At 47.4% G+C, this 27952-nt stretch overlaps 1 protein-coding gene across 3 annotated transcripts in view; it reads right to left on the bottom strand.

The window, feature by feature from the left end:
- TBC1D2B (TBC1 domain family member 2B) overlaps positions 1-27952 on the bottom strand; it is an 88955-nt gene that overhangs the window by 5556 nt on the left and 55447 nt on the right. For all 3 annotated transcript variants that reach the window (XM_070477657.1, XM_070477656.1, XM_020883861.2), the window contains exons 4-12: positions 27411-27574; positions 23747-23979; positions 22673-23068; positions 17764-17874; positions 16165-16358; positions 12866-13360; positions 9688-9805; positions 2972-3157; positions 1196-1317 (exon numbers count right to left, since the gene is read on the bottom strand). In XM_070477657.1, the coding sequence (XP_070333758.1) occupies positions 1196-1317; positions 2972-3157; positions 9688-9805; positions 12866-13360; positions 16165-16358; positions 17764-17874; positions 22673-23068; positions 23747-23979; positions 27411-27574 (2019 nt within the window). The remainder of the gene's footprint in view (positions 1-1195; positions 1318-2971; positions 3158-9687; positions 9806-12865; positions 13361-16164; positions 16359-17763; positions 17875-22672; positions 23069-23746; positions 23980-27410; positions 27575-27952) is intronic.

The raw sequence follows: 27952 nt of genomic DNA, 5'->3' as shown, positions 1-27952 counted from the left end.
GTGGATTGAAGAGTCAGTTTAGTGAGTCATGACGAGCATTTTAAATATGTGATACACAGTGTAAAATATCAGGGGGTACAGCACAGGTCTGTATCAAGCACTGGAACTATTTCAATGAACAAATTCTCTTGTTCCAGTTACAGACTCTCCAGTATGTGTGTCCCAGGTTGTGAGATAAAATGTTCTTATGGGTGGCAGTCAACACAGTTTGAAGAACATTAATAAGCTCTAAATGTCTGTCAGTGAAAGGACACCTGTGGTCTTCATGAGGCCACAAGGATCCACTCCTGTAGCAAAGGTGGCTCCCAGCGCCTCAGTGCAGTGAACATCAACGGGGACTCAGGAATTCACAAGGACATGCACCCCACTTGCCCAACCAACAGCAGGTCCACAGAAACCCTCTGGCGAACACACCTGGGCCGCCAGGGCCAGAGCAGCTGCGAACTGTGGTTCAGTGGACACAAGGACAATGACGGTGGCCCAGAAAGGCCCCCTACGTTTGTGGAGCGACGGGGATTCCTGACCTCTCGGCTGCCCAGGCCAGAAAGCCAGGGCCCTTCCAAGTTCAAATTCCCTCTCCACTCCTTTCAACCTGCCCACTCTGTTGTGCCTCTGGGGGCACCTCACTCCAGGCTACCACTTCTCTCACCTGGAGCCTGGGCCTCCTGCAGCCAGTCCTGCTCCAACCAGACATGCCTTTCTCATGTCCAACCTGCAGGGACTTCCTAACACTCAGGGTGAAGCAGCCTCCTGGGCAGAGTCTACAAAAGCCTTAACAACCCCGCTCTGCTCAGGCCTGGCTCGATCCTGCCATGCCAGCCCCACCCTGGCCGAGCCTCTGGGGCCGCGCCCTAAACATGCTGTGCTGTCACGCCCTGCACGCAGCTCCTGGGTGCCCCCCGCCCAGGGGGCCCACGCCATGCCGCCCCCACCAAGCCCAGTTTACCCGGGCTTCCTTCACCACAGCTCTGAGCAAACCCTGCTGTAACATCCTCATGAGCTCTCCGAGGACAGGACCTGCTCCTCACCCACCACCCTCTGTGCCTGGCAGAGGGCCTGCTATGTGGCAGACACTCAGTAAGTGCTTGTGAGACAAGGATGTGCTTTGGTTGCTAGGATTTATGTTTATTGGGTCAAGGATAAAAGCTCAGGGGCCCTGCTCTCCTGGACGTCTGGGGGTCCCCCAAGGACTCACCTAGCATCCAGGATAGTGCGTGTGAAGTAACGGAGGTACTTGAATATGGACATTGAATCCTGAAGTTTCAGGATCTCCTCTTCCTTGTATTTAAAAAGTGCCAGGGCAAAGCGGAAGATAACCTGCAGAAGGACAGGGAATCCGTGAGGGGAGAAGCACCGAGCTCCAGGCGCTAGCTCCAGGGATGGGAGACCTGCCGGATCCCTGGGAGCACAGCCTGCACGGAGTCCCTGGGGCAGACACGACCTCAGGAGCCATTTCTACAGGTGCCTTTCTCAATAGAAAAACGTTTTCAACTCTCTGGTTGGCGTTCAGCAACACTTCAGCCCAAACCAAAAATTTCCTTAAGAAGTAGAATCTTTGTGGATTCCTCCACATTCAGCTCACATTTCTAGTCCATAAGCTATACAGGACTAGAGATAAATGTTAAATTAATCAAAACCAGGGTCCTCTGATTCTGAAACTCTTAGAAAGCTCTACCTCCGGAGGTAGTTTTTATCTCACCTACTAAAATTAGGGTCTGAATTACTGACTTCTGAATATGGGGAAAGAAAATTTGAAAAACAAATTTTTTTTTCTGATTTGTCTCTGGGTCACTCTGCTGAGGCCAGAGGAAATGGACTCCGGCTGCTCCTGCAAGTTTTAGCAGCTCTGGAACAAATTACTTCACCCACATCTACGGGTGTTGGCTGGTCTGCAACAATGTGAATTTTCTCTTATTCAGAAAACAATACTTACGGAGTTTAAATACCTGATCCTTCTCTTAGTATCACTACCTGTGACTCAGTGGGAAACACTGTTTAAGCCCTGGTTGAGAACTCTTAGTAATGACAGACTGAATTTAAAAGGTGATGATGTGCTATGTTGGACACAGTTTGGGATTAATATACACACTCAAACTTTGCTGGTGGGAGCAGAAATTGATAAGGCCCTTCTGCAGGCAATTTGGCATTCTCATTGAAAACTACAGGGTCTTTTGATTCTGGATTTACCCTGGACCCAGCACATCCACTTCTAGGACTAAACCCATGGATGTACTTGTACCTGTAGAAAGACAGTTATAAGGAGTCACTGCAGCACAGTTTGAAACAGCAAGAGACTGGAAACAATGTGAATGTCCATTATCAGGGGACTATTTGGTAAATTTCTGGTTTATCTGGAGAAGGTGATATTACCAGAGTTTAAAAAAAAGGCGGGGGGGGGGGGGCAGATCTATATACCCTGATATGGAACTATCTCTGATAAATAATAAACTGAAAAATCATATTTTAGATATACGTCAAATACCTTGAAAAAGAGATACAGTACATTGAGAAGAACAGTTAGGAGACTGGGAGTCTCCTTTCTACTGCACACTCTTAGTTATATGATTTGAGTTTATCATGTATTACTTATTCACAAACTGACTTTTTTTAAAGCATACACAAACTGAATGGGAGGTCTGTGAGCAGTAGGGCTCTGAAGCTGGCCCCCTGAGTCTGCCCCAATCATCTGCTCACTCTGGGCCTCTAACTCCTCATCCATACAATGGAATAATACTGCCAGCTGTTTGACAGAGGCTGAGGCTCAGACTGCAAACCATCGAAGCCCCTGTGCCAGGCACAGGGTTTGGCACAGACTCGTTTCTGATCAACCAGCAACTGACTGCAGTTTCCTGCGACCCCCCTGGTGGCCCCCAGGGCTGGATCACTCTGCCCCTTGGTAACCGTCGAACATTCCAGTTAAGCTGGGATGCCTCTGCCACTGCCCATGGAATCATCCAGCGAGCAGACCCACCTTTGGTCCCTCATAAAGGAAAGAGTCCCATATTTTAAAGAGGATGTCGCTGACGACGCTATCCACAAACACCACCAGGAACCAGTTGAATGTGATGAGGGTATAGTCGACTTTGTACTGTTCAAAGTGGGCGTGCAGTCGAGGCAGCTTCTCGCTCATGAGGTCTCTGAACACCCGCTGGTCCACCTGGAGAGGGAACAAAGGGGAGAGGAGTGTGGGGGCTGCCATGGCGCAGAGTGGGTCATCCAGGGCCCCGGGGGGCTGCAGGCCCATCACAGTGCACCGCGGTGTAGCCGTTCCAAATGTGTGGAGGGCTCACCCCAGAGCGGAGGGCTCTGTGCCCCAGAAGCAGTTGACCTCACACAGCAGGCGCTCACAGGGCGGGGGGCTGGGTGTGACGGCCTAAAGCCACGCCTGCACTCAAAATGCCCCATGAAAACAGCTGCTGCAGAGCTGGTGGAGTAGTCAACCTTGCTAATCTGTATGGAAATACAGAGGGTGCTGCTACACAGGGCCACAACCTGAGTCCCCGGCCCAAGAGGAAGTGTGGTATCACCACATCCATTCGCCAAGTATTTGCTAGCTGGGTGGGGCAGTGAGGGAGCCAGGACTCCAGAGTCAGCTGCACTTGAGCTTGGGTCTCAGCTCTACTACTGACTCCAGAGTGGCCTTGGGCACACTGCATTCTGGAGAGCTCTGCTCCTCATCTGGAAAGCAGTAACAGCCTCCTTGTCCCAGGGCTTCTGTGAAGACTACAAGAGACTCAGGTAAGTGCCTATCAACACAGGTGGCTGTTATCTCTCCATGTTCTGTGTCAGGCAGGGGCCAGTGCTGGGCAGAGGCTTGACTCAGGTTCAGTCCTGACTTCTAGGAGCTAAAAGATGAGTGGGGAAGGAGATGTATGGGCTGTTACACCAGCCATGCCAGGGCTTGGTAAAGATGTGTTTGCAGAGCATTACGGAGCTCCGGACGGGTCCCAGCCAAGTCTGGGGGAGAACAGCCCTGCAGCGGAGGGCACAGGACTGTGGGCAGAAGGGGTGTGAGGGAGGCAGCCCGGCCTGGCAGAGGTACCATGCCCCTGAGGGTCAGACTTCATCTACAGGCCAGGGGCTTTTCCAGCCTCTGTCTGTGACCCACAAGACAACATACGTCAACATCACCCAATCTGCATCAAACAGAAACAAATCTTTCATGAGCATTACTTAACTTCACACAGGAGGACACACTTTGATGCCTCAATTCTAGTCTATTCAACTTAATGTGATGAAAAACACTACTGCCAACCCCCTATACTGATTTCTCTACTCATATTTGAAAAACGCAGCAGGCAATGAAGGAGAAGCATCAAGAGGCTTTGGGTAGGAGAGTGACGGGGCTGGATTTGTGCTTTAGGTCTGTCTCTCTACCTGCAACAGGGGCCGAGCTAAAGGGGAGGCCCATGGAGGCCCCCCACACCCAGAGCAGAGGGGATGAAAATCAGAGCCAAGGAGAGGTGGTAGGAGGACAGGAGCACCTAGATCGGAACTACATGGAGGTAAGGGAAACCACGCAGACCCTGTGCCATCAGAGGTAAGGAGGAGGGGTGCTTGGAATACACAGGCCTCCAGAGGGGCTGGAGAGGGCAGAGTGTGGTCCCCTGAGGCCGGGTCACAGGAATGAGGGCTGGGGAGACTGAGACATACCGGTGCCTGGGGGAAACGAGCAGGACAATTGCAGCTCACCAGAGACCCAGGCTGAGGCTCCATGGCCCGGGTGCAGTGAGGTCACCACTCCACCAGTGAGCAGTGAAGCATCAAAGAAGACCCGCAGAAGAGAGCAAGCCACCATGCACAGCGGGCCACAACCAGGCAGTCTGCGAACAGGGGCAGCTGTGCAGGAAATGTCGGCCACATTAGCGTGCCCTGAACGGCATACTGAGATGGGAGCGTGAATTGGTGCAACCACCTGGGAGAGCAATCCGGCAACGCCCAGGAGACAGGAAGCCTGCAGCAAGCCTGCTCCTAGGACTGGATCCCGAAAAACCCGCCAAACTTCACCAGAGTTATCAGTTAAGTTATGGTAGAAGGTGTGTGAATTATTGGGATGACTGAGATACTAGAACAACTAGAAACAATCTAGATAAATGTTAAAGTGACATTTTAAAATGTCCTTTTTCAAGGAGAATCTAAAACTTTGAAAAACTCAATTGTTTACCCTTATGGGAAAGGTTTTTTTTTTTTTTTAAATATAGAAGCCACTATAGTAAAAAATATATATATTTTTTTAAAAAAGAATGTTACACAGGTTTAAGTACAACTGGTTGAAATGTAAAGATTTAAAAGGCAAAGTAACTTATAAAACATTATTTTCCACAGAAATGATTCTAAAGCATTGTAAAGTCACCTTAGGATACACAAAGGATAAAATGCAGGAATCATGGTTGGAAACATACATTTTTGTCCAGTTTGCTTTCTGGCTAGAAGAGACAAAAGTTCAAAGACCTAAATTAGCTGAAATGAATTGTAATTAATTAGAAGACTTAAACAAAAGCACATAAGAAGCGATAAAACCATCTCATGGCATGCAAAAAGTATCACCCTCTCACCTTCTCACCCACATCTGTTCCCCAGTGCTGTAAGATTCTGATAGGTGGACCAGTTACTGAAAGGCAAGTTGTCAAAACATCTTATGGGTGCATGCGTGGTAGCCATGACAAGCCATACCTGGGCATCCTCTTTGGTCAGTTTCCCGACAGGGAAGGTCAGCATCACTCACTAGTGATGGTACTTCTGCAGGTACTATTCCATCCCTCAGCAGATAAACAACAACCACCCATTTGCACACACTTCACACTTGGCACTGGCCAGTGCTGGGGACGAGAAACAACAGGAGCAGGTGCTGCCTCTGCATGCATACTAAGTCGCTCAGTTGTGTCTGACCGTGACACCATGGACTACAGCCCGCCAGGCTCCTCTGTCCTTGGGATTCTCCGGGCAAGATATGGGCATGGGTTGCAGTGCCCCCCTCCAGGGGAGATTCCTGACCCAGGGATCAAACCTGCGTCTCTTACATCTCCTGCATTGGCAGGTGGGTTCTTTACCACTAACGCCATTAGCATGCATGCACACTGCCTTTAAGAAGCTGTAAACAGCCAAGGGAGACAACAGCTGACTATTGGGCCAAGTGATGGCGATATGATGCCCTCTGCCTAGAAGGACTTGGGCTGAAAGTGCCTGAGAGGAAGGGACCAGTCAGCTGGCCTTGAAGTGGGAGAAGACCCAGGCACACGCCTTTCCTGCCAGGTAGGTGGCAGATGGTGCCCTGTTCTTGAGGCTGCCTGGGGCTTGGCAGAGGGCTGGCGTGGGGAAGGCTGCCAGGGGACGCCTGCTCAGGCCTCTGTTCAGCTCTCTGAGCTCAAGAGGATGTGGAATGACTATATTCATCTCTGTGTCCCTGGCGTCTAGTGAGGTCCTGGCACGCACTGTACACTCAGCCGAAGGTACAGACGGAGAAGCTGCTGAGTGTCTGGATGACAGTGCAGCGTGAAGGGGCTCAGTGCTCAGCTCCGGCAGGAGGCAGCTGACGGCAATCTGCATGGCATGGCGCTGGGGCTGACCGCACACACACGGCTATCCCCATCTGAAAAGTGGCCTTACACAACATCTGTTACGGAAAAATGGTTAAATACCTCATCTCCAATCAACCGATGGAATATTACCAAATATGACATTGAAAACGAGACAACATTATGAGAAAATGTTCGTGCTGTCATGTGAATGTGAACCAGCCAGGATAATTGGCTCTGAATCTGGATACTTAAATGTACTGGGGAAAAGTCAAACGGAAATATATCAAAATGCTAACTGTGGTTCTCAAGTTGGTAAGGTAACAGGTGACTTTTCATTTCCCTCTTAATATGCATTTCTTAAAGAGATGGGAATACCAGACCACCTGACCTGCCTCCTGAGAAATCTGTATGCAGGTCTGGAAGCAACAGTTAGAACTGGACATGGAACAACAGACTGGTTCCAAATAGGAAAAGGAGTATGTCAAGGCTGTATATTGTCACTCTGCTTATTTAACTTATATGCAGAGTACATCATGAGAAACGCTGGGCTGGAGGAAGCACAAGCTGGAATCAAGATTGCCAGGAGAAATATCAATCAAGATATGCAGATGACACCACCCTTATGAAAGAAAGTGAAGAAGAACTAAAGAGCCTCTTGATGAAAGTGAAAGAGGAGAGTGAAAAAGCTGGCTTAAAGCTCAACATTCAGAAAACTAAGATCATGGCATCTGGTCCCATCACTTCATGGCAAATAGATGGGGAAACAGTAGAAACAGTGGCTGACTTTGTTTTTCTGGGCTCCCAAATCACTGCAGATGGTGATTGCAGCCATGAAATTAAAAGATGCTTACTCCTTGGAAGGAAAGTTATGACCAACCTAGACAGCATATTAAAAAGCAGAGACATTACTTTGTCAACAAAGGTCCATCTAGTCAAGGCTATGGTTTTTCCAGAGGTCATGTATGGATGTGAGAGTTGGACTATAAAGAAAGCTGAGCGCCAAAGAATTGATGCTTTTGAACTGTGGTGTTGGAGAAGACTCTTGAGAGTCCCTTGGACTGTAAGAAGATCCAACCAGTCCATCCTAAAGGAGATTAGTCCTGGGTGTTCATTGGAAGGACTGATGTTGAAGCTGAAACTCCAATACTTTGGCCACCTGATGCAAAGAGCTGACTCATTGGAAAAGACCCTGATGCTGGGAAAGATTGAGGGCAGGAAGAGAAGGGGACGACAGAGGATGAGATGGTTGGATGGCATCACTGACTCAATGGACATGGGTTCGGGTGGACTCCAGGAGTTGGTGATGGACAGGGAGGCCTGGCGTGCTGCAGTTCATGGGGTCACAAAGAGTCGGACACAACCGAGTGACTTGACTGGACTGAACTGAAGCGTTTCTGTGTTACCTAACTTCAGTGAGTATATCTACTGGGCTTCCCTGGTGGCTCAGATAGTCAAGAGTCTGAGGAAGGCTGTGAGAGGCCTGGGCCCAGCGCGAGGTTGTGGCTGCATCTGTGAGTGAGACGGAGGGAAGGATGAGTGGGTAAAGGCAGAAAGAGAGAAGAAGAGGCACCTTCAATGATGCAGGAGAGGGGATGGTGACCTAACAGTGGTGAGAGGACAAGGGAACAGATCTGAGCCACCTGGCAGGTGGCAGTGATCAGAAACAGCAACTCCAGGGGCACAGAGGGACCGGAAGGGGGAGCGTGGGCTGACCCAATTCCTGGTCTGGGGTCTGTGGGTGACGGGGCAGTGCAGGTGCTAACAGAAGGCAACAAGGGGGCTCCCTCCAAAGACAGAAATGCAAATAAAACACAGGGCCCAACTAGGCCAACAGAAACCACATGAAACATTTACAACAGGGATTTTCCCAGGGCAGTGGTCACATTGGTGACAGGGAGGCCGAGAAGCCAAGCAGTTGATGGTGAGGTGGCCCAGAGGCCAGGGCAGGAAGCCACCCCTAGGCTGGAGCAGGGGGGTCCCCGGTGGCATAGACAGGAGCTGGTGCCACAGAGGAGACAGAGTCACTGGCAGGAAGTGCCCGAGACAGAGAGGGGAGCATGGCCCTCAGCTCCCTGCCCTCCTCCAGGCTCCCCACAGTGCCTCTGCTGGCCACACAGGGGCTGGGAGATGGCCCAGGCCTGCGGACCCAGCTGTAGGGAACAGAGAAGAGCAGGGAAGGGCAGGACACAGGCCCAGCTGCAGTCAGGAGACACAGGGCTCTCGGGGAGTAGGCATGGACACAGGTCAGACACAATAGGAAGAGGGCTGCCAGTGGGGGAGCAGGCAAAGTCCATCTGGAAGCCAACAACAGCAGAAGTCCCAGATCAGCACGGGAAGAGATGCCCTGGGCTGCAAGGGCCAAAGGTCTGGTCCTGAGATGGGAAGTCGCCAGTGGAGCCAGAACCCCTGGGCCATCCCAGCCCATATCATCCTACCGGCCCCTGGCTTCAGACTCCAGAAGCGGTGGGCAGGAACTGTGCTGTTGGGACCACCTGCTGCAGGCGGTGCTGGAGACCCCAGCTCTGTCCCTCTGGACCCGTTACGACATTGTTCACAGGACTCGTGTCGTCCCTGCTGCTTCCAGCAAGTGAGCAAGCCGGGCAGGGGCACAGATGCAGGCGGGTCTCATGTGCACTTTAACAGGTGACCTTGGCTCAAGGACTCCACACTGGCCTAACCAAAACTTTCTGAGAACTGCACAGCAGGTTGGGGTCTTCCCCACCACCCAAACCTCCCTCCTTTCGCTGGTCTGGGGGTTCTCCTGGCCTTCCCCAGTTCCTCCCCGTGATCCTTCATGGGTTTTCCCCTCAACAGTCTCTGACATGTCTGCTTCTGCCTTGACCTCTGCCTCTTGGAGAACCAGAGCTAACACACCCAGGCTCCCTTGAACTGTGGCTTAGCCAGCCAGGCAGAGTCCAGTGGAGACAGTGCTGAGCAGTGACCACAGAGCAGGTCTGCTGGCTTCCAGGGCACTGAGTGAGCCCGACCGGGCACTCACTGGCTTGTGAGCAGCCCGACCCAGGGTGGGGGAAGCGGGGGCGGGCGGAGGGGGCGGCCTCCATGTGCACCTTGTCATGCCCATGAGCATCCCCGATCAACGCTTAATTCAGGTCACAATTCAGCTCTAATTCTACAAGTTGCTGACTCAAGCACAATATTTTTAGAGTACCTGGGATCCTAAAAGAGTCTTTGTGTAATAGTCTCGAGGCATGAAAACTTCCACTATGGTGACGAGACACCAGAAGGCATCTTCTTGTTCCAGGTACAGGAGGGCCACGGCCACCAATCTACAAGCAAACAGAGAACAAGGTGAGTGCCAGCCCCCTGGCCCAGACCCAGGCAGCACAGCCCATCTTCACAGACGCCTCCATGGCAAGCTGTGCTCTCACACCAAAGCGACTTCCATTCTCCAAGAAATAACACCAAGTAAGTATTCTGTGGCAAGGGAAGCATTTCCTAGTTTGAAAAGCAAAGCTACATTCACCCTCCCTTTCGTTTCTTTTTTGTTTAAAGATGATGAAATTATTTCCTAATGATCCAGTCGGCCTCATTTAAAAAATTTTTTTTCATGATAAGATTTTGCTGTTGCAGCTAATTCTTTGAGTTTTTTAAGTTTCAACTAATCCTTTTATGCACAAAAAATCAAGGGGTGAATTTGAATACAAAGGAGAAAGAACACACGATGGTTTAAAAACAACTTTCTTGATACCAATCTACTTGAAATGGGGCTTCACGCAAATGAACCATCATGGGGGCTTTCTCAAAACACTGCATCCACGGCATGCACATGGGCGGGGAAGAGGGCCTTTGTATCAGCTGTTCAGTCACTCACAATGAAAACCTGGGTCTGGCTATATTTGACATTGTCACCACTGAGAAGTTACTCACCCAGTAACTTCATCAGGTCTGGCTCTGAGTGGGCATTCGGGACAGAAAGATGGGAAGGAAAAGGCAATAGAAAAGCCCCTCTCTACACACCTGAGAACCTCTGCTTGTGCATCACTTACAGGAGAGACCTGAAGTCACTTCTCAGAATTTGTTTTTGTTTTCTTCCTTGGATAAAATTATAATTAAATCTCAAATTAAGAGGTTAAAAAAAAAAACTGGGAAGGGGACGCCTTGAGTCGGCATGAATGGGATGGAGAGTAGAAAGGTTACAAAGAGTAGAGATGGGTAAGGAGGGAGAAACAGGATGTGTACAGCACCTGAGGACGCCACAAGAAGGGGCAGAGAGACTGAGATCCGCAGAGCCTTCAAAGACATCACTTTAAGTTAACTGATGTTCATGATGACAGGCGTGAATCACTTAGAAAAGGATGCTGTCGCTGCTGCTGCTAAGTCGCTTCAGTCGTGTCCAACTCTGTGCGACCCCATAGACGGCAGCCCACCAGGCTCCCCTGTCCCTGGGATTCTCCAGGCAAGGACACTGGAGTGGGTTGCCATTTCCTTCTCCAATGCATGAAAGTGAAAAGTGAAAGTGAAGTCGCTCAGCCTACCAGGCTCCTCCATTCCTGGGATTTTCCAGGCAAGAGTACTGGAGTGGGGTGCCATTGCCTTCTCTGTTAGAAAAGCTAGTGTTCTGCTAAAGTTCTGGGTTCTCAGAATGTGTGTACAAAATAATGTGCATGGAAAAAAATCCAGCAAAATGGTTAAAGTTTAGAGGTCCCAATGGTGATTGTGCACAGAAAGTCTAAATTAAAGCTGGAAAGTGTCCTAATGTGGGGAAGAGCTGATTCTATACCAGTGTCAGATAAACGGGGTGCTACTGCAACTGTAACAGGCATGCTCAAGTCCTCACCAAGATCCCTTAAGTTTCAGAAGGTTTTAGCTTTCAGGAATTTTTAGACTGAGTATGCAGTGTGAACTGTCCATTTAAGCAAAACAAGGCTGCTTTGTTAGGCAATATCTTATTTATAGCCTTTTTTTTTTTTTAAAGGGGACCATTGAGGAGCAGCCTAAGTCCCTCTTACTTTCAGGGCACAGAGAGGGGGACCCTGGCCTGACCACCACAGAGACAATGACTTCCTAGAAACCACTGGTTTCAGGTCTTAACCAACTAACATTCCAGCTTAAAAGCTCTTCTTCCTGCAATGCTCTCATTTCTTTCTTTTTTTTTTCTTTTTTCTTAGTTGGAGGCTAATTACTTTACAATATTGTAGTGGTTTTTGTCATACATTGACATGAATCAGCCATGGATATACATGTATTCCCCATCCCGATCCCCCCTCCCACCTCCCTCTCCACCCGATCCCTCTGGGTCTTCCCAGTGCACCAGGTCCAAGCACTTGTCTCATGCATCCAACCTGGGCTGGTGATCTGTTTCACCCTAGATAATATACATGTTTCAATGCTGTTCTCTTGAAACATCCCACCCTCGCCTTCTCCCACAGAGTCCAAAAGTCTGTTCTAATGTTCTCATTTCAATGCAAAAGACAGTCCGGATCCAGAGGTCTGTATCCAGCATGGATGAGGATAAAAAAGGCCCAACAGCTGCTAGAATAAATGTCAGCATTCAAAACTCAATGCATGCACTTGACTTATAGGAGAACTGCTAAAGATCACACGTGGAGCTTCTTCATTCTTTGTTCGTATTTCTAGCAAGCTGGATTATCTACTTTGGGAGGGATATAAATGGACTCTAATGACAGCCGTAAGTAGAAGCAGCGGAGTGCACAGGTAAGAGACAGACAGAGGTAAAAAGCAGCCACTAGCACTCAAAGTCCAATGACAGCGAGCAGCTTCACAGAGAACAGACCTCAGTACCTCCCGTGGCCTCATGCTGGTGCAGCTCAGCTCAGAATAAGGAGCCTGGATTGTTAAGAGAAGGTGAGAGGCTTTTCAGTGTCCTTTGCCTATGGAATTTGGAAGCAGGGAAGCATGCCAGACCTGCAGAAGACTCTAGTCCAAAACAGAAGATGTTTGGGCTCTTCAAGGGCTAGGTTTTGACCAGCTGAAAAACTGTCTGGGGCAACCTCATGACTGACGAAGATCCTGTATAAACAGGGAGTATCCTTGTTGTCACATCATGCTTTTTAAATGAATGAACGCAAACGGCAGATCAAAACCTGAGTGTGAGGACAACAGCAAGGAAATCTAAATGAGAAACCTAGTTGTTTCAAATGTTTGGTGTTCTTAAGACTTCAAAAGCATGCTTGTTTCTCTCAATTATTCTAGAGTTGGGGATGGTGCATAATTCAAATTAGCTTACTGCAGCTATTAGTACTTCTTTCCCTTAAAAGACTGGCTTTTCTTGGCTTACCAGGAAGGGAAGAGGGCTATCAGGCAGTCCCTGGAGCTACAAGTTATCTTAAGAACAAAGAGGAGCCCTCCGTGGGCTGGGGACCTACCTGTTGAGACCCTGGCAGTAGCCGATGTCTGGATTCCGCCAGGAGAAGGCGAGCAGGACGTTGCGCAGCTTCTGAATGCCTTCCGAGGTGGGGCACGAGTAATGCTTGTTGTTGGGCAGAGTCCGCAGCAGGTCCAGCTCGATCTGCTTGGAGGCCGGGTTCTGTTTCTCCAGCGCCTTCTGAAGCAAAGTCTGGAAGTAACCGGGCTGAGTGCTGTCCTTGAACTTCTTGATGTGACGGTCCACACACCACTTCCACACCTTGGAACGGTGCTCGTGTGGGATGCCCGCACGGACCAGGTTCTTTAATTCTGGGGAACACGTCATCTCCCTGTTCACTGTGCTCGCAAAGTAGTTTTCCCACTTGACCCCAGTGGAGACCTCCTGGTTTTCTGTGAGGTAGAGGGTCTTCAGGTCCAATGCCCGGACTTTGGCGACCAACTTCTCTTCCTCGTCATCCTCTGGGACAGTCTTAAACCCATAAATGTCATATTCACTGTTGAGAAAAAACAAAACAAAAAGTTAAGTGATGCAATCTGGCAAAAAGGTCAGTGAAACATGAAAAAGAAACTAGAAATCTACTCATATCTAAATGGCACTGTGATATATGACCAGGCATTTCAATTCAGTGAGGATATAATTAACTTCTCAATAAATAACTGGTGAGAGTAACTGGCTATCTGTATGGAAAAAACTGCTTTAGATCCCTTCTTGATACTACACAGGCAAAAAAAATAATCAACTCTAGATGGTCGAAGCACTCAATGTAAAAAGCACAGAAAATACAAGCAAGACTGCAAACACAAGGCTGATAAAGTTGGCTACATTAATATATTAATACATGTGCATGTATGTTTATATAGCATACATATACACATGCATAACACTTATGCTCAAAAAATACCATTTTAAAAAGTAAAAAGACAAGGGAGAAAACATTACATTAGTAAGATACTAGGGATGAAAAAGAATTAAAGCTGTGGTACGCAGAATAATGGCTCCCAAAGATGTCCCTGGAATCTGTGAATATGTCACATTTAGTGGCAAGAGGTACACCACGTGTGTAATTACAGCTATGGCCCTTAAGACAGCGAGGTGATCCTGGATGTCCCAGGTGGGACCACAGTAATCACAGGAGCCCTTAAAGTGGAAGAGGAAAGTAGGAGAGTGGACCAGAGAGAGGTGACAAAGGAAGAAGACTCAGAGGGATGTGAAGTGGGACAGGGCTTGGACCCACAGTTGCTGGCTCTGAAGATGGAAGAAGGCAGCCACAAGCCAAGGAAAACAGGTGACCTCGAGGAGCTGGAAATGGCCACACCTGATGACCAGCAAGAAAACAGAGACCTAGCCCTACAACCAGAAGGAACTGTATCCTTCCAACAACTTCAGTAAGCAAGGACACAAACTGTCTCCTAGAACCTCCAGGAAGGAATGCAGCCCTGCTGATACCCTGATTTCATCCAGCAAGACCATGCTGGACTGCTGACCTATAGAACCGTTACACAGTAAATACGTATCACAAACTTAGCAACTTAAAACAATGATGGTGATGGCAGTCACAGGAAACCAAAAGGAGGCCTTTCACACACTGCTGCTGAGTCCATAAACCTGTAGGAGCACTCTGAAAACTGGATCCAGCAGAGGTGAAGATAAGCACATCCAACGCTGGAGAAACTCTCATGCCAACACATGGACACATGGATACACATACCATGATGTCTAGTGCATCACAGTTTGTAAAAAGAAAAAAATAGAACTACTCCATAAGTGTCTACCATGAGACAAAGGAATAAAAAAGTGATAGACAATGAAGCTGTGTAAGGCAGATAAAAAAACTTCTCAGGGGCTACATAAATCCATCTGTATAATTTCAGAAAACCATGTTGAAAGAAATAAGTCACAAAAAGGTATGAATATGGTAGGATTAGCATATTAAAAAGTGTCTTCAACTAGAGGTACACATTGAAGTACTGAAAGCAGAAATGACATGTCTGGTCCTTGCTTTAAAATATATCAGAAAAAAAATTTTGGAGGGGGAGGATAAGAAGAAACAAGATTGGAAAAATGTTAATAATTGTTAAATTATTGGGTAACAGTTACATATGGGGGTGTCATATGATGCTACTACTTTGAAATTCCATAATGAAAAGTTAAAAGTAACTCAATATACACAGTTATCATTCTACTTATACAGAAAGTTTGAAAACATACAACAGATGGGCAGATAGCTGGGCTCTGTCCTCATGGGAGTCAGCCCGCAAACCCCACTCCCGGAACACAGCAGGAGAGCACAGCGTGGGGAACCTGGCTGCCCAGACTGGGGTCCTGTCCTGGCCACTCCCTGGCTGTGTGACCTGGGCAAGTTACATCACCTCCCTGATCCCAGCTTCGGCATTTGCCGAGGATAAAAACACCCTCCTCACTAAGTGTTAAACATGAGAAGTGGCACAGCTCCTGGCACACAGACCTCAGTAGTTCTGTGACAGTGGCATTGGTTGCATTCCAATAGCATATTTTTTACCTGTCATCTGAGTAGCATAGACAAGGCAGGCAGGCCAGTGCTGTAAGCACAGAGAAGGGAAAGAGCAGGTCAGGCTGAGGCAGGGCTTCCCTTGGGACCAGGGTGGGGCAGGAGAAGCCAGGCATAGTGGGGGCAGAAACAGGAGGAGACTGGACTGAGTCCATTCACAGACTTCTCCTGCCAATATTTCATGAAACTCATTTTTTAGATACTAGGATATGAAGGTTCTTAATCCAAGATACATTACAGGCTGCCAGACTCCGTGATTTTCTGAAAAACACATGCAATACTGTGTGTGTGTCCAACTGCATTTTGGGGCCAAGTGTCTCCATGGCTTGAATCAGACCCTCAGTGAGTTCTGAACCACTGGATCAGGTTACCCGAGTGTGCTTCCCTTACAGAGAAGGCCCAGTTACCCACTTAGGGGCTCCTTTGCTTTCAAACTCCCCCTGAGTGCAGTTGTACCCATGGGTCTCTGGAGAAGATTCTACTCTCGGAGGACTGGCTCCTCTTATAGCAAGACTGGCTAGCATCCACGGTGGCACGGTACATGCAAGAAAAGTCTTGAAATCAAAAGACCTGGGCTGAATCCCAGCTCTGTTACTTGATTATGACAGCAAGATTGATGAGATTACCTGTTCTAATGACTGACAGTCCTTGTCATGAGCATCAAAGGAGACATGGAGAACTGTGTAAAGCTCTTGGTGACTGGCTACTGTGCTTAAAGCAGGGCTTGAGAAATGGGTCCCACCACCCCCAGCAGTCGTGAGCATCTTTACCTGACAAGATGAGGTTTAATGAACGCTTGCTCTGGATGCTCTGGACTCTCAACCTGCAGAGCGTCCTCCAGCAGCTGGGCTATGACATCCCGAGCAGGCCCCTGTTCTTCTGAGCAAACTGGGGTCTTCATTTCTTGGAGCAGTATCAAGTATTTGCTTTCTATCTGGCAGAGCTTGGCTTCCAGGCTAGAATACTGCAGAGAATGTGGGAGTTACCTCCTTCCAGACAGACACACAGGAAGAGCAATCCTCAAGTACCTCAAGCAATCAACGAATGACAAGCCCAGAACCACTAGGAAGTGAGCCAGAGAGAGACTATACCCCAGGCAAGAGATGAATTTATGCCACAGGCCACTTGTCTTATCTAAATGGTCCACTGAGCCCCCTCTTCCCTCTGTGGGAAGTACTGGTAATAAAGTAATAAGCACAGAAGTACTGGTAATAAGGCTTTTGCATGTCAACACATGAGTTCTGGACAGCAGAAAACAGGCCACAGACTCATTACTGAGGTCAAGCTGAGCACGACTTGGCAGACAGGCCCCAAGCAGCCATCTTACGGTATTTCAATACTTTCCTACTAGGATGCTATGACCCAGCACCAGCTCCCATCTGCTACCTTATCAGACAAATCAACACATCCCTTGAAAACATGCAGGAACAAGGCCTGGGAAGATGCTCTGGGGACTGTTCAAAAGGTATATGAGGCATTTAATAGCTGCCGACACAGTGTCACTGAATTTCATTTGATTATCACTGGAGTATCTGTGATGTCTGTATACTTCGCAAAGCCCTCTTTGAAAGTGAAATGAAAGTGAAAGTCACTCAGTCGTGTCCAACTCTCTGTGACTCCATGGCCTATACAGTGCATGGAATTCTCCAGGCCAGAATACTGCAGTGGGTAGCGTATCCCTTCTCCAGGGGATCTTCCCAACCCAGGGATCAAACTTGGGTTTGTATCAAACCTGCATTGCAGGTAGATTCTTTACCAGCTGAGCCACAAGGAAAGCCCAAGAATACTGGAGTGGGTAGCCTATCCCTTCTCCAGCAGATCTTCCTGGCCCAGGAACTGAACTGGGGTCTCCTGCATTGCAGGCAGATTCTTTACCAACTGAGTTATCAGCATAGTCATATCTGACTCTCACACCAACCCTATCAGATTTAGAGAAGGCATCATGCTCACCACCCCCACTTATAGACACGGAACTGAGTCACACAACTCAATAGCATAAATCAGAAGATCCAAACAACCTTAATTTGGGGGACCTCAGAACTGTGTCTCTGACAAAGAGACCAGTTATATATATATATATATATAATATATATATATATATATATATATATATATAATATATATCTGTCTCTATAAAGTTCATTACACCTGTGAATAAAACCCACATCTCAGGGCATTTCTACTGTCTTCATGACGAAGTGAAATTAAACAGTGCTATCACTATATACATTTTAAATACATTTTGGTATCAGTAACCATATCCCTTCAAGCATGGGGGTTGAACTGATTTGAAAGCATGTCCATTTTTTAATTGTTTCTGAATCACATCGCCTCCCACCTGAGGACAGAATGTACGCACCCTGACCTACCTTTGCCATCAGATCCCTCTCTCTTCTTTCTGCATTTCTCCGTAGAGCTGCAAGTTCCAAGATTTCCTTATTTAGAAATTTATTTTGGGTTTTGTACCCCTGTAGATTATCCTGTTGGAAAAAAAAAAAGTTCATCGACTCACACTGGTTGAATGTTGATTATCTTTTATAATTAATATTTTGCTGCCTTACCAATCAAATAACCCTTTCTGAAAGTGAAAGTTGCTCAGTCGTGTCTGACTCTTTGCAACCCCATGGACTATACAGTCCATGGAATTCTCCAGGCCAGAATACTGGAGTGGGTAGCCGTTCCCTTCTCCAGGGGGTCTTTCCAACCCAGGAATCGAACCAGGGTCTCCTACATTGCAGGTGGATTCTTTACTAGCTGAGCTACCATGGAAGCCCAAAGGGGACACTGCGGCTAGCCCTTTCTAAGTTAGAGCAAGTTCTAAGGAACTGAAAATGATTATTAGGCACTTTCTGATTAAGCTTTATGGCCACCCTTGGCAGGGGGAGAAAAGTAGGGACCACTGCATAATGAAGGAGATGGGGAAATAAATTTACTTGATGGTGGTGATTTTTCTCAACTGACCTTAGAGAAGTAAGTAGGACTTATGCCCTAGATCTATGCAAATATTTTATCTACCCACATACACTGAGGTGGCACAAAAGGTAATGCCTTATATTCATCTTGTTTTTTAACTAGAGAAACTGAACAAACTTTCTGTCCATTCTCATTTTTACTTATCCAGTTTATGTAGAAAAGGCTATACATATATACAATGTTCTTAAGAATTACACTTAATAATGAATACCTATAGCCTACAATGTATAAGGCACTTAAGAGATTACGTTCCTCAATTTTTTTTACATTAAAAAGATTTCAAACTTATGGAAAAGTTGGAAGTACAATAAACACAATATACCCTTCACCTAAATTTGCCAGTGGTTAACTCTTGACACATTTGCTTTATGTTTTAAGAGAACATCATAAGGACTTTCCTTATGATGGTCCAGTGGTTAAGAATCTGCCTGCCAAAACAGGGGCCATGGGTTCAAGCCCTGGTCCAGGAAGATTCCACATGCCACAGAGCAATTAAGCCCATGGGCCACAACTACGGAGCCTGTGCACTCCAGAGCCCATGCGCCACAACAGGAGAAGCCGCCACAATGAGAAGCCCGCGCACCACAACTAGAGAAAGCCCACGTGCAGCCACGGAGACCCAGCATAGTCAAAAATAAAGAAATGAAGAAAAAGGAGAGAACGTCACAAGCTAGTGACAAGTCCACCAGGTCCAACTCAAAGTTCAGATCTGGCAGAAGCAGATGCTGTGTGTTTGCTTCAGCCCTTGAAACTCTGAGCAAAGGAAGGGAAAGGTGATCTTTGAGACAATTCGGGCAGTGATTTCTAAATGCTCCCTACCAAATCCAGTCTTTTACAAATGTGTTTGTCCCCTACTCTGTGTGAAGTTCCCAAGGAATCTCTGATCCCTCAACCTCAGGAGGAACTATTCATGATAGTTCCAAGGGTGGTCAACGACCACCTTGGTCCAAGGCCAAGGCAGTCAAGAAAGGCCCTGACCTTTGTGCTGTCCCAGGTCAGAGACCACGGCCCCTCCCCAGAGATGTGTCCAGAGATGCCCACATCTCCAAACTGGGAACCACCGTGGCGGCATACAATTTCCCTTGAAAACACAGAAGAATGAAAATGTTCCCACAGTCCCTATAATCGCTAACACTTACAGAGCAGCTAAGCATGGGAGAGACCCTCAGTCTCACTTAAACTCACAACCCTACTCTTTGGCAACTGCTCATCATCTCTGTTTCCTAAATGAAGAGCTGTCACAGGCAGGCCGTGCGATGACTAAGTGTGGGTCTGGGAGCCAGGCCTGCTGGGCCCCTGGCCAGGGTGCTTGGCCTCCAACTCCCACCTGAGCTCTGATCTGCATCACACGTTCTCAGTCTCAGCAAGACCACATGTCATGAAAAGGACTGGAGACAGCCACGGTCAGACCCTGAAGGAGGTCCACAGACTTCCTTTTCTGACCTAAATCATGACGTTCTCCTTTCTTCTGGTGTCTGGAAGCGCTCATATTTGGAAACAATGAGCAAACACCACCAAACGGCAGGCTGACTGAAGGAAGGTGAGCTAGAGGGCAACTGAAGAATACACTGGACCGTGATGGGCAGAGACTGGGCAGTACAAGGTGGGTCGGGGGAGCAGGACACATGTCTTTGAGTTAAACTTCGTGCTTGAGTCTAAGGAAGTCCTAACAGTGCACCTCAAGGATTCTTTCTCTAGAATGACAATCACAGTCTTCACTTAAGACTCTATCAGGGGGACTTCCCTGGTGGTCCAGTGGTTAGGAATCTGCCTTCCAACTCAGAGGACCAGGGTTCCACCCCAGTCAACGACCTAAGATCCCACATGCAGTGGGGCAACTAAGCCCGCATGCCACAGCTACTGAGCCCACGCTCTGGAGCCACGAGCTGCAATGAAAAATCTCGCACACTGCAATTATGACCTGACGCAGCCAAAAAAATTATGATTAAAACAAAACTCTATGGGATACCAGGTGTTCTGTGAAGGCTTTACATGGACTACCTCTTTAAACCCTTACAAGACTCTATGAGGTGAGTGCCATTTCGCAGATGAGATGAACCAACCTGCCTCAGGTCAGAGGTCATTAGTGGTAAGGTTGGGTTTGAATATAGCCAAGTTTGGCTTCAGAGCCCAGGCTCAATCTAAACCACCTCACCATACTGGGCCACATCCCCTTCCTCATTGGTGTTTATTATAGTTGTGATTCTGCTTTTTTCATTTTGATGCTTTCTAAACTAAACTCTGAGCTCCAGGAAGACAGAGACTGTCTGCTTTGTGCAGAGTACAACGCCCACCCCATGGCCGGCTGGCTGAATGAATCAGTACTAAGCAGGAAAAGCTGTATGTATGAAGTTATTCATATAACAGCAAATCACAGGAAAGAAGAGAGAGGCTGATTAAATAATGATGACAGAATCAAAAGGTGGATAATGTGGAATACCCCCCGCATGCCCCGACATACACCGTGGTTCCACTCGCTGGTAAAACGTGCTCCCCTGCAGAGCACCACTCACTGCAGCCTGGAAACCAAACACCCTGGTGCTTCTCTATAAATACTACAAAAACAGAGATGCTTGCAAAACATAAAATTCAGTTGAGGGACTTCCCTGGTGGGTTCAGTGATTAAGACCCCGCCCTCCCAATGCAGAGGGCCTGGGTTCAATCCCTGGTCAGGGAACCAGGTCCCATAGGCTGCAATTCAGAGTTCATAGAGGGCGACTAAAAACCCCATGTGCTGCAATGAAGGCTGAAGAGCCCATGTGCCACAACTAAGGCCTGGCACACCCAAATAAATACAAATAATGAATAATAAAAAAAATTCAGCCAACCTTAAATAACAGACTGTAAAAAGGGATGTAAAAAAAAGACTATAAAAAGGGACTCTAAAAAAACTGTATGAAAAGGATGTATATTTAAGGTTGGGTACACTCTAGCTTGCATGTATATACAAAACCAACTTTTACTGGCAACACTAACCAAGACCTTTTTTTTTTTAACACAGCTATTTTTGTAGCAGTTATAATTATAAAGTAAAGAGATTGAGGGCTTTGGTGCCGCTACTGCCCTTTTGGTTTTTCTCACCAGTAAATCCTTCCGGCCTCACATTTCTACTGGGTGCTGTCCCTAAGAAGTGGTGACCACAGGAGGCCACAAACATTCCAACAAAGTCGCCTATTATTCCAGAGTTTTACTTTCCATTTACGAGTTATCTTTAAGATCCAGGCATGACTAACAGTCATCCAGTCCATTGACACTGCATGACAGGGACTGCTAGGCATGAAGCAGGCTCAGTAACGATCCCAAAAGTGGCAGGCCTTTGCCCTTCAACAATAAACCACATTTGGGGATGAAATATCCTCAGTGCCACGTTAACTGCAGCTGGGTGAGGAAGACTTTGGGGCCAGCTGGGACCGACAGTTGCAGATGTGTGTGGGGACAGCTCGGGTCTGGGTTATACCAAATGCCCCTGTCCTAGGGGACACGTCTCCACCTGAAACGTCTCCAAATTGAGAACTGATGGCAGGATACTTTGGGGGCCTTCCGGTGGCCTGGCTGACAGTGTCCCAACGCTCTTCAGCTCTCCCCTGGGGCCAGGCGGGTTTCTCCACAGGACAGTCGCCTGCCCCCTGCCTCGCAGCGCTCTCTGTGCTCATCTGCTGGTCACCACCCCAGGTGTGACAGGGAGAGCCACCTCTGGTCAGGAACCAGCCTCCCGTCCTCAGGGGCAGCCCAGAGAGGCACACGGGGAGGAGACTCCGCCCTCCCTGCTGGGCGTCAGGACGCCCCTGCCTTAGGCGTGGGGGCAACTGACTCTGTGAAGGCCCTTCTCCCAAGTATGCTGGGAGCCAGGGTCCGCTTCTCCACCTGAGCCCATGCCAGCGGTCAGGAACGGTGCTCCCTCACCTGGCCTCCACGGTTTGCCAAGGTGGCTGTGCCTGTGACGGCCCATGCACAGAGGAGGCAAGAAACAGCCGCCAGAGGTTACATGGAATAAAGAAGTTCTAAGGGTGTATAAATAGAGAAGTCACAGCTGCAAGGGAGGGGAAAGATCTGAAACTGTTCTGAGCTATGGTGACATCAATGGACTCAGACTTTCATTTTCCACGGAAGCTTCTTAGGAAACTAATAGTTATCTGACTAGGAGTCTTGTGACACTTTTTTTTTTTTTTAAAGGGCACAGCTGCTTTGCTGTCATGCCAGACTAGCTCACCGAGGCCAGGTGCTCTAGAGTGGCATCAATGGACAGACTGTTAGCGGATCTGGGGTTTCTTGCTCCCATAACAGGCACCCAGGCCCTGCTCTTACTTTCAGCCAGTCCAGTTCCAGCTGGTCCCGGCCCGCGGGGGCGGCCGCGGGAGAGCCTGGCACACAGGTGGGGGAGGACGCGCTGCCCTCGCACTCGCTGAGCTGCCGGGAGAGCTTCATGATGACCTCGTCCTTGGCCTGGATGGTCTCCATCAGCATCCCCAGCCGCTCGCTGAGCTCACCCACTTTGCTCTTCAGCATCCTCACTTCCTGCTGAAGACTGTCCTTCTCCTGGTTGAACCTCTCCAGCTGGTTGGTGAGGCCCAGAATCTGGTCGTCCTTCTGGTGCAGAAGCCCCAGTGTGTCCTGCGGGACCCCGTCACAGAGGCGGCTGCTTGTGAAGTACTTGTCGTACTGGGAGGACCGCACCGTCTGCTGCAGCAGCCGCACGAGCTCCTGGGAGCCAGAGAAGACGGATCAGGGAGCCGGGATGGGAGGAGAAGCAGAGGTCACGACAATCTACACGGAGCAACCATTAGAGTTTGAGCAAATGCAGAAATCTAATGGAAATACTTTAATACCCAACTTCCTCTTGAAGGATCTCAAAAAATAGAGAAGGAAAAATATTTGTTCCATAAAGGCTGTCTGCAGAGAACAATGATAGGAAGCAGGAAATGGTGGACAGGCAGACGGCAATTAGCAATGGTTCCCAGTGAACATTCATCCATATTAAAACATCTGAGCTCTAAGTTCACTGATCTGCTGAGGAATTAAGTATAATTAGGTGTGATCAGCTCAAAAAAAGCTGCTATTTAACAGGATGTGGAAACTCTTAAAAAAACTTCACAGGGCTTGGGCTGGAATTACGCTCAGAGAGTGGGCGAGGTGCAGACAACATGCTCCCCAGTTCACTCTGAGGATCTCACGCTCCTCAGAATTTCAAGTATCTGTGAGTAAACGACCAAGCAGAGCAGTAGTGCCAACGTCGGTGGCCATGGCAACACATAACTCTTAGGGGAAACGCACCTTCTGGGAAATAACAGAGTCAGAGAAACAAGAGAGCCGGGTTTTTCTCCGCCGGTCCCTGGCCTGCTGATATGAGATATGATACAAACGTTGAGGAAAGAGAATTACCTTCTGACTGGCTAAGTCTTTTCTTAACCTTTCTAGCTCTTCCTGCTGGTTCTGGACAAGCAGCTGCATCTCAGAGGCCGGCTTGCTGGTGCTGCCACTGCCTGATGGCACCTCAGGTGAAGAGTCACCAATACTGTGGCGATTTTTGTATGATCCAATCATTTCTTTCAAAGGGCGCTTTCCTTTATAGGGAATACGTCCGAAATCAAAGGGAAATCCTGAGCCAGTTATTCCTACATAAAAATAAAAGCTTGTTTAAGTTCAGCCCTGATCTTCCTTTCAGAAATTCCAGTAAAATACATTAAAATACATTAATATCATCATCTACGGAGTTCTGCGTGCATCACTGTGCTCCTACCTCGTTCCTGATGACAACCAAACTTAGAACCAAAGATGATCTTTCACGTGATCACTTTTAAGGAAAACTTTCTCTATTTGATGGCTCAATTTTTGCATTGAAAGTGTTAGTCACTCAGTTGTGTCTGACTCTTTGTGACTCCATGGACTATAGCCCACCAGGTTCCTCTGTCCATGGAATTCTCCAGGCCAGAATACTGGAGTGGGGATTGCCATTTCCTTCTCCAGGAGATCTTCCCTACCTAGGGATCGAACTTGGGTTTCCTGCATTGCAGACAGACTTTTTACCAACTGAGCCACCAAGGGAAGCCAAGAATGTTTTCCCTGACTAGGAACTGAACCTGGGCTGCAGTGGTGAAAGCACTGAACTCTAACCACTAGACCACAGGGGAGGTTTAATGTTTAATGCTCAATTTTTGCATTAAGACAGGTGAAAAAAAAGTTAGACTGTACATCAATACTAATGAGGAATTTATGACAAAACTGTACTATACCTCTCTCAAGATTCTTTTGTAATGTTAAGTTTGTCTCTCCAAAGATCCGTTCTAAGTCTATATGTTCACATCACCATTTTCCAATTTCAGGTACTTTGAGGACCAAAGAGAACAGAGACACAGACCAGGGAAAAACAGGGCTCCTCCAAGTTCCTACAGCATCAGCATCCTGAGCACAAAGTATCCCTTCCCCTGGGCACCTCAGTGAGAGCAGGGCCTGCATCTACAAGGTTAACAGGCAGGACTTAGAGATACACTAGGGATTCCTGGCTGCTTGCTTTCTGCTCATCTGTATTTACTAAAAAAGGAAAAAAACAAAAAAACACACAAAAACCCCAAGTTTATGTTTTCTTAATTGTAAATCCATTTTATTCTCTTTCTTAAAAATACTGAGATAGCCAAATAAATTTTAGTGTAGATGGATTTGAATATATATTAAAAATGTAAAGAAGAGACCCAAGAGTACATACTACACAGATTCCATTTCTATAAATTTAGAAAGCAAGCAAAACAAAATCTACGATATTAGGAGTCAGGATGGTGATTGTGGGGTGGAGGGAGTGGGAGGTGATGCAGTCACTCGAAGGGGTCTGGGGATGGGGGCTGGCCCCTGGCACTCTCCTGTTTCTTCAAGTAAGTGCTGGCTACATGGATATGTTCACTTTGTGAAAATCCATCAAGCTATGCATTTCTGACTAGAGGGCTTTTCTGCATGTACAAAGATTAGCTTGTTGCTGCTCTTGTTGTTCAGTCATTAAGTTGTTTCCAACTCTTTGGGACACCACTGACTGTAACCCGTCAGGCTCCCCTGTCCTTGGGATTTCACAGGCAAGAATACTGGAGTGGGTTGTCATTTCCTTCACCAGGGTATCTTCCTGACCCCGGCATCAAACCCGCATCTCCTGCATTATAGGCAGATTCTTTACCACTGAGCCACCAGGGAAGCCCATGTGGTTAGTTTACTTCCCATGAGTAACATGGACAAGAAGCTGGTGGGCTGATTCCTGATTCACAGGAAATATCCAAGAATCAACAAGATAAAACTCAGAGACATCTTTGTCTCTCTGTGTCTTTCACATGGGCTCCCTCTCAAAGGGCCAGGGGCTGAGCAGAGACTAAGAAGGCCCTGCCCTCCAGCAGTGCTGGCAGTTCACGCCTTGATCAAGTCACTAAGCCTCACTGATTCTTCCTTTCCAGTCTTGCTACTGTGCACCCTTCCAGTTCATCCCTAGAGTCTCTAGGGGAAATCAGAACCAACAATATTTACCTCGAACAATCCAAATACCCAGCCTCAATCCCTGTTCCTCCAGAGGCTTTCCCAGTTCACAAGGAGCCCCTCTACGGGATGCCCCCCACCTCCGCCCCGAGCTGTGCCACACGCTGGGTCACAAGGCATGCTCAGCTTGGCCATATCTTCACTACGTCACACTGGACCATATGCTTCCATGTGACCATCCTGCAGATCACAAGTGAACTCCCCACCAAAGCAAGTCATGGTGGTCCTTTCCCAGGGGACAGAAAAATATTTCCTTTAGTGAATATGTGCTCTCAGTAAAGATTTCCTAAAACTCTGCCTCCTATTCCTGCCAGCCCGTACCAGAAGCGAGCACAAGGAAGAATATCAAAATTATGTATTGTATTTTACATTTAAAACATTGATATTCCCTCCATGGATCCATGGCTGTGGGACCATGAAAGGCTGCTTAACAAAATGCTGATGGAGAAATGTATGAATGAGTCAGGCTGACACCGTAAATCCTGATGGACCTTAGTATCCCAGAAAGAGGGAAAACCAGATATTACATCTTCCAGATGTGATTCAACAAGAAATAAACAAAACCCTCAGCCCCTACCCCACCCAAAATATACTCTAGTCATAATTAAAAGTCAACCCTGAATCTGTGCAGGCCTCTGCTCTAGCGACCAGTGTATACAGGAAATACTATGTACAGTGTATACAGGAAATACTGTGTATAGTGTATACAGGAAATATTGCATACAGTGTAAACAGTGTATGAGCAAATACAGGGATGGAGGAGCCGGTTACATGACCTTACAGAAATACAATCAGCAAAATCCAGAATGTGGGCAATTCCTCAGCATGAAGACTCTGTGTCTTCAATAAGCAGGGCAAGGTAAATGGCAGACAAAAAGAAAACAGAGAGCTGTTCAGCCTGAAAGAGACCTAAAAAGACACACAACTAAACAAACTTGGGGCCCTGTTAGCACCTCATTTGCTCAAGCCAACTGCAAGCAATTACAGAACAACTGGAGAAGAAGACAGGTAGGACTTACTGTAGGTGTATTTAGGTTTAATGCTGAAGCTATGGTTCTTTTAAAGAATCATCTCTTAGATATACATACTTAAATGTTTACAGATGCAATGGATTAATATCTAGAATTTACTTTAAAATAACCCAGCTGATAGATGCCAGGAGGGGCAGGGGCTCAGAGAAGAAAGAAGCCAAAGCTGTGGAATATGACACTACATTTTCTACTTTTGTGTGCATTAACACATTTCTATAAATAGAAAGTTTTCTTTTTTTTTTTTTAAACCAGTATTTCCGTAAAGAGCACCATGACTTCTGGATTTCCCATCTCCTGAAAAAGTCTCAGAACCATAGGACAGGACATTTATTTATCTTGTGACATCTCATTTTTAAGCTGTTATGTTTTGTTTCCCACAGAGGGAACAGAACTCCCATTGGGCCTCATGCTCCTAGTGATACCTGTGACCAAAGGCTCTCCCACAGCATCAGAGGTTAACAGATGGCAGAGGCGAGAGCGACAGACAACAGGGACCACATCCATACCTTTGTTGCTTTCAGGTACCTGCTTCTTCCTTTCTTCCTGCATCATGGACTCCTCCAGTTCCTTAGGGCTCGGCTCTAGAAGCTCCCACTCTTCATTGGTGTAAAATACACTCCTCCGACTATCATTATGCCCTCTCCCAGGACGGAAAGAAGACATTGAATTTCTATTGGGACAAACAAAATGTTTAACTTTTTAAAAAATGGCAAAGCAAAATGTAATGTCACATATGGACATGAATTTGAGCAAACTCCAGGAGATACTGAAGGACGGAAGCCTGACATGCTATAGTCCATGAGGTAGCAAAGAGTCAGACATGACTTAGTGACTGAACAACAGCAACAACAGATATCACATATATATGACAGGCAAAAACTAAAATCTGATTATAGCAAATGTTTGTGAGGATATAGAGAAATGAGGACTCTCATACACTGCTGGCAGCACATATAAATTGGAACTATTACCAGGGAGAACAATTCAGCAACATACAGATAAATTGAAGAGGTTTTTACCCTAAGGCCCAACAACTCAGCAGGAAATT

The sequence above is a fragment of the Odocoileus virginianus genome, chromosome 16, assembly GCF_023699985.2.
Source record: "Odocoileus virginianus isolate 20LAN1187 ecotype Illinois chromosome 16, Ovbor_1.2, whole genome shotgun sequence".
Classification (NCBI taxonomy): Eukaryota; Metazoa; Chordata; class Mammalia; order Artiodactyla; family Cervidae; genus Odocoileus; species Odocoileus virginianus.
Note: the sequence above shows the minus strand (reverse complement) of the source record. Positions and strands in the feature narration are given on the sequence as shown.